The sequence below is a fragment of the Hypanus sabinus genome, chromosome 4 (assembly GCF_030144855.1).
Source record: "Hypanus sabinus isolate sHypSab1 chromosome 4, sHypSab1.hap1, whole genome shotgun sequence".
Lineage (NCBI taxonomy): Eukaryota > Metazoa > Chordata > Chondrichthyes > Myliobatiformes > Dasyatidae > Hypanus > Hypanus sabinus.
The window spans coordinates 154,799,073-154,810,606 of NC_082709.1; the positions used below are offsets into that span (position 1 = coordinate 154,799,073).

At 38.6% G+C, this 11,534-nt stretch overlaps 1 protein-coding gene across 1 annotated transcript in view; it reads left to right on the top strand.

Moving 5' to 3' along the window:
- LOC132393370 (suppressor of tumorigenicity 14 protein) overlaps positions 1 to 9,064 on the top strand; it is a 58,202-nt gene extending 49,138 nt beyond the window's left edge. The window contains exons 17-18 of the mRNA XM_059968492.1: positions 4,867 to 5,003; positions 8,182 to 9,064. Coding sequence (XP_059824475.1) covers positions 4,867 to 5,003; positions 8,182 to 8,340 — 296 coding nt within the window. The 3' untranslated portion in view covers positions 8,341 to 9,064. The remainder of the gene's footprint in view (positions 1 to 4,866; positions 5,004 to 8,181) is intronic.
- The last annotated feature ends 2,470 nt before the right edge of the window (positions 9,065 to 11,534 follow it).

An 11,534-nucleotide genomic window follows, 5' to 3' on the forward strand; every position in this document is an offset into this window, starting at 1 on the left:
TATCAGGAGGGTAATCTGTAAAAGAGCTTGCCTTCATGTTACTGAAACTCTTATGGGAAATTGGAATCTGCGTTAAGTGAGACTTGGCTCCTGCTTATGTATTACGCTTATGTTACTGAATGAGACAGTGTGAGAGATATCAATCAGCTTAAAAATATCTGAAGTCAAAAGATATCAGTAAAAGTGATTTTGAAAACCTACCTCATTGACCTATAAAAGACAATAAATGGAACTCAGGTGAAAATTAGTAATTTGTCCCTCAATATCTGCTCATATGCTGCAGTATTAATTTCTTGCTTGCTTCTTGGAATGCTTTGTTAAGTTCTCGGCCTTACATTAATGTAAATCTATGTAAATCTATTGTAAATCTTTGGAAGCAAAAGTCCTGAAGAAGGGACTTGGCCCAAAACTTCATCTGTTTTTTCACTTCCTTAGACGCTGCCCGATCTGTTGAGTTCCTCCAGCTTTTTGTGTGTTCCTTTGGATTTCCAGCATTTGCAGAATTTCTCAGTTTATTGTAAATCTTGCTTACAATTGCATAATAATTTTGCAGCTAGTTTTTCTTCCATTATTTAAAAATGTGTGTTTCACGCACCCCATTTTATTTTTTCTCCCACATTGGAAGTGATGCAGCTCAGCCTGCCGGGGGTTCATGTCATCATTAACCATCCGATTATTCCAGAGCAATCCTGAAAAATGTGACCACACGTGGTTCAGTTTGAGATTACATTTGAACATTCTAAGACTTTAAACTTCCGTACGGCAAATATCAAAGTGTTAAGAATTAACTGATTGAAGTAAATGGGAATGAATTTATGATGGGATTAGGCACACACAAAACAGAGAAACATATTCAAAAATGTACTTGGTACAAAAACCACAAAGAAACTAATACACACTCATTGAAATTAAAGGGCCTATTTGTAGAGTTAAATCATCTTAATTGTGCAAAGAATTAAGAATGAGTGACTTAAGTACAATATTTTAAGAGATGATGGCATCAAAACTTAAAATCATGAGTGCATTGGAAGGGACATTAACTATTTCCCTTGTTGCATCAATCTGGAACAAAAGGAGATAATCTTCAGGATAAGAATGCATGAATCAAATTTTTTGGGGAAGAGCAGTTTGAAAGGATGCTGGTGCATGGTTAATTTTGATTAAGCACAACTGATTAGTTCAATAATCAGGGAACAACAATAAGTGGAACTCAGGTGAAGATTAGTAATGATCCTGTTGAACAGGCTGGATAAAATAGGTTTTTGTTCTCTTGATATGGAAGGCTGCATTGGTAAATTGGTTTATTATTGTCACATGTTGGGCAGTGGGGTAGAGATTTGCCTCTACCAAAGGAGGTGTAAGGCACTCCTTCCGTCCAGAGAGTGGAAGTCACCAAAGGGCAAGGTGGAATACCTGCTTAGCCTCCCATCACCCCAATCAGGGTCATGTGAAGCCATGGGAACAGGTGGTGGATGGTTGTATGAGCAGCTAGTGCATATCCCAAGTCCTGGTTATGTGACCACTGCTGCGAGGCAGACAATCTCTGAAGAATATTGATAATGGCTGGGTTCAGCCATCTTGGACCATAAGGCTAGAAAGTATAGGGGCAGAATTAGGCCATTTGGCCCATCAAGTCTGCTCCACCATTTCATCATGGCTGATCCAATTTTCCTCTCAGCCCCAATCTCCTGCTTTCTCCCTGTATCCCTTCATGCCCTGACCAATTAAGAATCTATCAACCTCTGCCTTAAATATATATAAAGACCTAGCCTCCACAGCTGCCTGTGGCAAAGAATTCCACTCATTCACCACTCACTGGCAAAAGAAATTCCTCCTCATCTCCATTCTGAAGGACAATCCTCTATTCTGAGGCTGTGTCCCCTGGTCTTAGACTCTCCCAGCATAGGAAACATCCCCTCCACATCCACTCTATCAAGGCCTTTCACCATTTGGTAGGTTTCAATCAGGTCACTCCTCATTCTTCTGAATTCTAGTGAATAGAGGCCCAGAGCCATCAAACACTCTTCATATGTCAAGCCTGGAATCATTTTGATGAACCTGCTTTAAACCCTCTCCAGTTTCAGCACATCCATTCTAAGACAAGAGGCCGAAAACTGCTCACAGCACTCCAAGTGAGGCCTCACAGGTGCTTTATAAAGTCTCAAAATTACATCCTTGCTTTTATATTCCAGTCCTCTTGAAATGAATGCTAACATTGCATTTACCTTCCTCACCAAGGACTCAACCTGCAAATTAACCTTTAGGGAATCCCACACAAGGATTCCCAAGTCCCTTTGCACCTCAGTCTTTTGCATTTCCTCTCCATTTAGAAAACTGCCAATGCTTTCATTTCTTCTATCGAAGTGCATGACCATACACTTCCCGACACTCTATTCCATCTGCCTTTGATTTGCACGCTCTCCTAATCTGTCTGTGTCCTTCTGTAGCCTGTCTACTTCCTCAAACTGACTTGCCCCTCCATCTATCTTCATATTGTCTGCAAACTTTGCAACAAAGCCATCAATTCCATCATCCAAATAATTGACATATAACATAAAATGAATCGGTCCCAAAACAAACCCCTGCGGAACACCACTAGTCACCGGCAGCCAGCTGGAAAAGGCTCCCCTTATTCCCACTCTTTGCCTCCTGCCGATTAGCCACTGCTTTATCCATGCTAGGGTCTTTCCTGGAAAAAAGCCGTCTTGTAAGATACTGCCTAGAAGAAAGCAATGGCAAAGTGTGGAAGCATTTGCTAAGAACAATCATATTTCATGGGAAGACCATGATTGCCTATGTCACATAGTATGGCACGTAATGAATGAACGAATTGCCACACGTAGCAAGGTACATCAATGGTCTTGTCTTGTATCCATTCATACAGATCAATTCATTACAACAGTGCATTGAGGTAATGGAAGCTAAAACAATCTCAAAATGCTGAATAAAATGTTACAGTCACAGAGAAGGTGCAGTGCAGGTAGACAATGAAGTGCATGGTCATAACGAGGTTTTATCGTGAGGTCAACAGTCCATCTTATTGTACCAGGGGAATGCTCAGTAATCTTATCACAGTGGTACAGAGGTTGTCTTTGGGCCTGGTGGTATGTGCTTTCAGGCTTTTGTATCTTCTGCTGAATTGGAGAGGGGAGAAAAGTGAGTATCTAGTGTGGGTAGAATTGTGAAATATGTTGCACACTTTATGAGTCAGTGGGAAGTATAGATGGATTGCATGGAGAGGAAGCTGATTTCAGTGATGTGCTGAATTGTATCTGGAACTCACTGTAGTATCTTGTGATTATGGACAGAGCAGTTATACCAAACAGTGAAAGGAAACTTTTTGTGGTGTATTGATAAAAATTGGTGAGGGTCAAAGGGGACATGCCAGATTTCTTTAGCCTCCTAATGAGGTGGAAGTGGTGGTGACATCCATATGATTGGACCAGGGCAGGGTGTTGATGAGGTTCACTCCTAGGAACTTGAACTTGAAAATCTCGACCTTCCCAAGTTCAGCAATACTGATGGAGATAGGAGCATGTACAACATCCCCTTTCCTGAAGTCAAGGACATGCTCTTTTGTTTTGCTGACATCGAGAGAAAAGTAGTTGTCATGACACCATGACACCAGGATCTTTATCTCATTCCTGTCCTCTGATTCGTTGTTACCTGAGATACAGCATCTGACGGTGATATCATCTGCAAACCTGTAGCTGAAGTTAGAGCTGAATATAGCCACAGTCATAAGTGTGTAGAGGGTTGAGGGCTGAGGATGGGGTATCAGTGTTGAGGATAACTGTGGCAAAGATGTTGCTGCCTGTCCTAACTGATTTTGGTCAGGATGTCCAGGATCCAGTTGCAGACAGAAGTGTTGAGTCCCGGAAGATGAGTTGGCATGGAATTATAGTATTGAAAGTAGAAGTGTGGTCAATAAATAATGGTCTAATGTAGGTGCGTAACTCTGCAAATGCCCCAGAGATGGCATCTGCTGTAGACCATTTTCAGCAATAGGCAAATTGCAATGGGTTGAAGTTGTCTCGCAGACTGAAGTTAATGCATGTCATGACCAGCCATTCAAAGCTCTCCATGATGGTGGATGTCGGAGCCATTGAGCAGTAGTCACTAAGGCACATTGCCGTAGTTGTTGGTTGGCAGTAGGATGATGGTGGTCTTCTTAAAGCAGATGGGGATCTCAGATTGAAGCAGGAAGAAGTTAAAAATGAATGCAAATACTTCTGCCAACTGATCTGTGCAGGATCTAAAGGCACAGCCTGGAACACCATCTGGGCCAGGTGCTTTGAGTGGGTTCACTCGGTGGAGGACCGATCTTACGTTCGCAAAGGTGAATGTAGGTTCAGTTGCATTGGAGTCTGTCGAGTGGCTAGTGACATTCCCATCACCTTCTGTTCAAAATCTGCAGAGAGTGCATTAAGTTCATTGCACAGTTGTTTTCTTGCAGGGGGATGCTTTTGAAGTCTTTCATTACTGCAAAGCCATTTCACTTGAAACCCACCTTATCAGGGTCTTAAATAATGTAAACCTATATGAAATATCCATAAGACCATAAGATATAGGGACAGAATTGGGCCATTTGGCCTATTGATTCTATTCCACCATTTCATCATGGCTGATCCAATTTTCCTCTCAGCCCCAATCTCCTGCCATTTCCCCATATCTCTTCACGCCCTGACCAAATATCGCTCATTATAGATGTATATTTGTTAAGTTTGAATGTAACCATTGAATGAAAATGGAGAGACTAATTGAGAGTTTCTGCATTAACTACAGAGTGTAAGAAGATAACTTTTCAAGTTGCTCAATTCATTCTATCAAAAATATTTGGCAAATAAAATCCTTTTTGTTTGTTAGGTGAACTAGCAACAGTTCTTCAGGAGGCTAGTGTAAAAATTATTCCCCCTGGTATTTGTAACAAACTATATGAGAACTCTGTGACTTCCAGAATGCTTTGTGCAGGCTATCTTCACGGTGGAATTGATGCTTGTCAGGTAAGAGGCTATGGAATTTAGTACAGATAATTAACTTTCAATACAGTACTTACACAATATGGAATTACCTATTCTAATTTTAGGTTTTACTTGTTTGTTTCTAAACAGAAGACAGATAATAAGTCAGATCATGCCTTAAAAGAGGAACTTTATTTTGCATTCATTGCCAAATCATTGATACTTTTATGAATACTTTCTATATTCTTTATAAGTGCAATTAGACACCTATACTTCCAATCAGGCATTTGACAAAATTATTGCTATAAAATTAAATATTTTTATATGTAAAAAATTTGAATGTACAAGACCTGTACATTTAAAATAAGTAATTTTTCCCCATGGTCAGTCATTTCAATTTTCATGTAATTGAACATTATATTTTTGACGTAGAACAGAGTTGGAAATCTTCTGAAGTTTTCTTAAGAAAAATCTTTTTCCTCTCTTTTCAAACTATTAACCAATTTCTAGAATCTAAATCAGGTTTATGACCACTGACGTAGGTTGTGAAATTTACTGTGAGATAAAGAACACTATAATTTGCAATAAATAAGTACAGAGGAAGAGATAAAGATTACTATAAGTTACAATGAATAGTGTGAAAGACGATTAACAAGATGGATTTCATGGAATAGAATATGGATCACTAATACTGGCCACTTACAAGCTCAAGTGGGAATTATTTTCAACTACTGAAAATCTGAGCATTTAGTGCTTTAGATGTAGATGTCATGTTTCTTGCACAAGTGTAGCCAGCACTCCTAGTTACTCTCATCATAAACAACTTTTGCTTTTCTGTTCCCTTGTTTGCCAGTATAATACTGTTGGATAAGTTTACATATTGTTTGCATTATGAATATGAACACAGACATTTTCAACATATAAAGACACAATAGATGACATTGAAATTGAGATGCAGAACAGAAGCTAGAAAAAGATGCAAGATTATCACTAGGGCAATGGTATTGTTAAGGGGAGCTTGAATTGGATTATTTATTTCTACTATTCACTCCATTGCTCATCTGGCGAGTTCATACATAAATCTTCCTGTAATAGCCTTGAAGCTGAAGAAGGCTGTCTATAACCTACACTGGAGCTAGAAAGTTTGTGAACCCAGTAGAGTTTTCACTATTTCTGCATAACTATGACCTAAGATATGTTCAAATTTTCATGCAAGTCTTAAAACTAAATAAAGAGAACCCAAATAAATAAATAACACAAAAACATGATACTTGTTCATTTACTTATTGAGAAAATTTATCTGCTATTACATGTATTTGTTGGAAAAAGTATGTGAACCTCTGGGATTCTGCCTTCTATTTGGAGTCAGGTGTTCCAATCAATGAGATGAGATTGGAGGTGTGGGTTGTAAGGGTGCTCTGCCCTATAAAAAAGTCACACAAAGTCAGGTTACTGATAGAACCTGCTCTGCTCAAGAAAGATCTCTTTATGTGCACCATGCCTTATGTGCACAGCTTTCAGAGGACCTGAGAATTGTAGAGATTCATGAAGCTTGAAAAGGCTACAGAAGCATTTCTAAAGACCTGAGTGTTCATCAGTCCACAGTAAGAGAAACTATCTACAGATGGAGGAAACGCAGTACTGTTGCTACTCTCCCTGGGAGTGGGCATCTTGCAAAGACCACATCAAGTGCACAACATGCAATGCTGAAGGAGGTGAAAAATTACCCAAGGGTAACAGCAAAAGACCTGCAGAAATCTCTAGAATTTGCTGAAGTTTCTGTTCCTTTGTCTACTATAAGAAAAATACTCAACAAGAATGGTATTCATGGCAAGACACCATGGTGGAAACCACTGCTCTCCAAAAGAACAGACAGACTTTATTGATCCCGAGGGAAATTGGGTTTCATTACAGCCACACCAACCAAGAATAGTGAAGGAATATAGCAATATAAACCATAAATAATTAAATAATAATAAGTTAATCATGCCAAGTGGAAATAAGTCCAGGACCAGTCTATTGGCTCAGGGTGTCTGACACTCCGAGGGCGGAGTTGTAAAGTTTGATGGCCGCAGGTAGGAATGACTTACTATGACGCTCAGTGTTACATCTCGGTGGAATGAGTCTCTGGCTAAATGTACTCCTGTCCCTAACCAGTACATTATGGAGTGGATGGAAGTCATTGTCCAAGACGGCATGCAACTTGGACAGCATCCTCTTTTCAGACACCAAAAAAAAAGATTGCTGCAAGTCTCAAGTTTGCAAATGACCACCTGGATGTTCCACAATGCTTCTGGGATAATGTTCTGTGGACAGATGAGACAAAAGTTGAACTTTTTGGCAGAAATGCACATTGCTATGTTTGGAGGTAAAAGGACACTGCACACCAACACCAAAACCTCATCTCAACTGTGAAACATGGTGGAAGGAGCATCATGGTTTGGGGCTGCGTTGCTGCCTTAAGACCTGGACAGCTTACAATCGTTGAGGGAACAATGAATTCAAAATTGAATCAAGATATTTTACAGAAGAATGTCAGGGTGGCAGTCTGTCACCTGAAGCTTAATAGAAGTTGGATTATTAATATGACAAGACAATGATCTGAAAGACAAGAATAAATCAACAATAGAATGGTTTAGAAAGAAGAAAATTTGTGTTTTGGAATGGCCAAGTTAAAGTCCTGATCCTAATCCTATAGAAATACTGTGGAAGGATCAGAAGCAGTTCATGCAAGGAATCCCACCAATATCCCAGAGTTGAAACAATTTTATAAGGAGGAATGGCCTAAAATTCCTCCAAGCCAAAGATCTGATATCATTTAGGTCATATTTATACAGAAATAGAGAAATTTCTACGAGGTTCACAAACTTTCTACCACCATTATATATGTTATGATTGATCCCAAGATGAGTTTCCACCACGTACCTAGCTCAATGGCAGGACATGTTCACTTCCACAATGAAACTTGACTTTGTTTCATCTTAGTTCATCTGTAAATAAAGTTCACATTTAAAGCTGCGTAGTCTCTTACAAAACCCCTATATTTCACTCTGTGTAAATTTGACTTTGGCAGGGTTTCCCCCATTTCTTATGACCTATTATATCTATTGGTTTTCTTTCAAAGTTACAATGACTCAAAATCTGTCACCTTCTTGTACAGTAAATCCATATGTCATCAGGTATCATTTTGTTCAACCTTTATTTAACTTTTTTTTTCCAGGGTGACTCTGGAGGTCCATTGGTGTGTCTGGGCAAGAGAAGAAAATGGTTTTTAGCGGGAATAGTCAGCTGGGGAGAAGGCTGTGCTCGACGTAATCGTCCTGGAGTTTATACTCGTGTTTCTAGATTTTCTGACTGGATCAAGCAACAAATCAACTGAAACTTGATTAAAATTTATTCAATGACAATATTCATCTTGTTTTGTAATAATGCAGTATTTTCCTGCTTGTGAATCCCAAACGAGCTTGAAGCATGCTCACTGACTCAATAAGCTAATGCTATGAAGGTTCAACAACCAGAAATGGGCATTGTCAGAATAATCAGAAACCTTGGCAGGAATAAATACATAGAACAATGGCTTGTAGTTTATGGATGTTTCCTACTAAGAAATTTTTGTTACTGGATTGAGTTATGCTATACCTGGCATATTATATTCATAGGAATAGTATCTTTGTTTTTGTCAAATAAATATGTTTTATTACAGTGCAATATCTATACGTTTTATCAAGATTTTCAAATTATTTTAGGGGGTTTTATATATAATTTGTTTAGGGGAAGACTGTAGCACTGTTAACTCAGCGGTACTTTACTGTTTAATAATTAGAGTTATGAGAATGGTTTTACTTTGAATTACAGTTTTGGAAAAATAAGTTTGAAATTTATGTTTAATTCTGACCTGGTATGTCATTCATAATTTATAAATAATTTCATGCCGAATCTTTGCATAAAGGTTACAAATATTTTCAGAACCTTTATTCAGATTTCCTGTTTATTTTAAATTGCACAAAGCATTAACACAACAGTAACTCCATCTTCCATGCTTTATTGTATGCTAGTGTAATTAATTAACCAGTACATTGACAAATTTTTGATCAGTGCTACACTGTGGCAAAGGGAGCCTATTTATATATCCTCATTTAAATTCCAGGTGCCCTTTCTTTGCCGCTTTCATAACTCCCGAGCAGTTTTCAAAGTTCAGTGAATTCTTAATGAAAGCAAATTCATGATATGGTTGATTAAGTATAATTACAATAAATATGAAATTAAACATTTTGATAGAAAGAACTGATATTGTTTAGACGTGAAACTAATGAATGCTGGTGTTTGCAAAAATTAGGCTGTCCTCCAACAGGAAGTACTGAAAGATGGTACGCATGTACAGCAAGTCATTAGGGAGGCAAATGAAAAGTTACCATTTATTGCAAGTGGAACATAGTATATAACATTATTAAGGACTTGTAACAACGTTACAAGACTCTGTGAGACTACACTTGGAGGAATCATTTCATTTTGGTGGCCTTATTTATTAAATAGATACCTTGGGGAGAATCAAAGAAGATTCATGCGATTAGTTCCAGGGGGAAAGGAACCACCGATAAGGAAATATTGTGTAGATTGACCATGGAGATTCGAAGAATGAAACCCATATAACTCTAAGAAGATTTGATTGTGTACAGGTGATGCTACAAAAATTATTTTCCTTGAGGAGAATGCAAAAGGGGAAAACCTCAGGATAAAAAGATTCCTTTTAAGACATTACTGAGATCGGAAGGAATTTCTATTCTCAGAACATTGAGAGTCTTTAGCACTCAAAAACTCAGAGAGGTGTGAAAGTGATTATTAAGTATAATCTGTTGGGTTTTTTTTGCCTTACAGACAAACTTGTGTAGGCAGCTAAAATATTAGTAAACTTTCACAAAGCTGATTTCTGTCCTCTGATTTAAAAACAAACAAGTCATGTCTATCATGTCATGAGAATATATTTCATATCCTGTTACTATTGTAGATAACTTTGCCTAGATCACAGGGTCTTACAAATAAAGTTACATTTCTTCTTTGCTTTGTTGGTGTCCTACATTGCAAAGGGATGGGACATCATTTGTGAAGGTCAACTTGAAAAATGATCAATGGCCACAATAAGACTAAAAGATATAGGATCAGAGTTAGGCTATTTGGCCCATTGAGTCTATGCCTCCATTCAATCATGGCAGATTATTTCTTCAACCCTTTTCTCTAGACTTCTCCCTGTAACCCTTAATTTCTTTATCAATCAAAAATCTATCAATCATTGCCTCAAATAATGATCTGGCTTCCACAGCCCTCTGCAGCAAAGAATTTCACAGATTCACCGCCCTCTAACTGAAGAATCATAATGGAATGCAACCTGTTCGGAAAATGATGATCTTGAACTTAGGAGGTTGATAGTCTGAAATGTTTATTTTCTGGAGCATGTTTCACTTGTAAAAGTGAAGGAATGCCATCTTTTACAACTTCAAACTTGTAAAACTTCAAACTTAACAAGTAACTGCAATAGTTTTGGAGCTCAATTTACAAAGGATAAACTTCTTTTAAAACATAAAACATATAACAGTCTCTTCAGCCCACAGATAAATTACTAATCAAATGGCCAACTAAATGAATCACTTATGCCTACACATTGTCTATATTCCTCCATTTTCACCACATTCGCATGCTTATCTAAATGGACCTTAAAAGTCCCAAATGTATCTGCTTCTATCACCATCCCAGGCAGCACACTCCAGGCACGCACCACTCTCTGCGTGTATACCAAAAAGAAAATTGCCTCTCCCTTCTCCTTTAAAATCACGTCCTCTGAGCATGCCCTCTGCTATTAGACTTCTCAGCCCTGGTCTCTATCTATCTCTCCCATAATCTTATAAACCTGTCAGATCTCCCCTCTGCCACTCCAGAGAAATTAGCTCGAGTTTGACTGACCTCTCGTTATAGCGCATGACCTGTAATCCAGGCAGTGGTGTGTTAAACCTCTTGTTCATCCACTCCGAATCCTTAATATACTTCCTACAATGGGGCAAACAGAACTGCATGCAGTACTCCAGACACAGCCTGACTGGAGTTTTATAAAACTGCAACATAACTTCCTGACTTTTGAATTCAACACCTCAATTAATAAAGGCCAACATATCAAATGCCTTCTTTACCATCCTATCAACCTTTCAGGGAACTATGAACCTGTACCCCAGGATCCCTCTGCTCATCCACACTGTCTCTTTACATTTGACCTCCCAAGATGCAACACAAGTAAACAGCATCTGCTACTTCTCCATCCATATCTGCAGTGGATCTATATCCCACTCTGTTCTTTTCCAGTCACCCACAACATCACTAATCTTCAAATCATTTGCAAATTTACTAATCCACGTTTTCATCCAGGTCATTTATATCCATCACCAGCAGCAGTGCAGATCTCTGCGGAACACCTCTCATCACAGACCTCCAGCTCAAATAAGTTCCTTTGACTACCACCCTCTGCCTTCTTTGGGGAAGGTCTGAATCCAAATGGCCAATGGATCCCATGCATCTTAATCTTCTGGA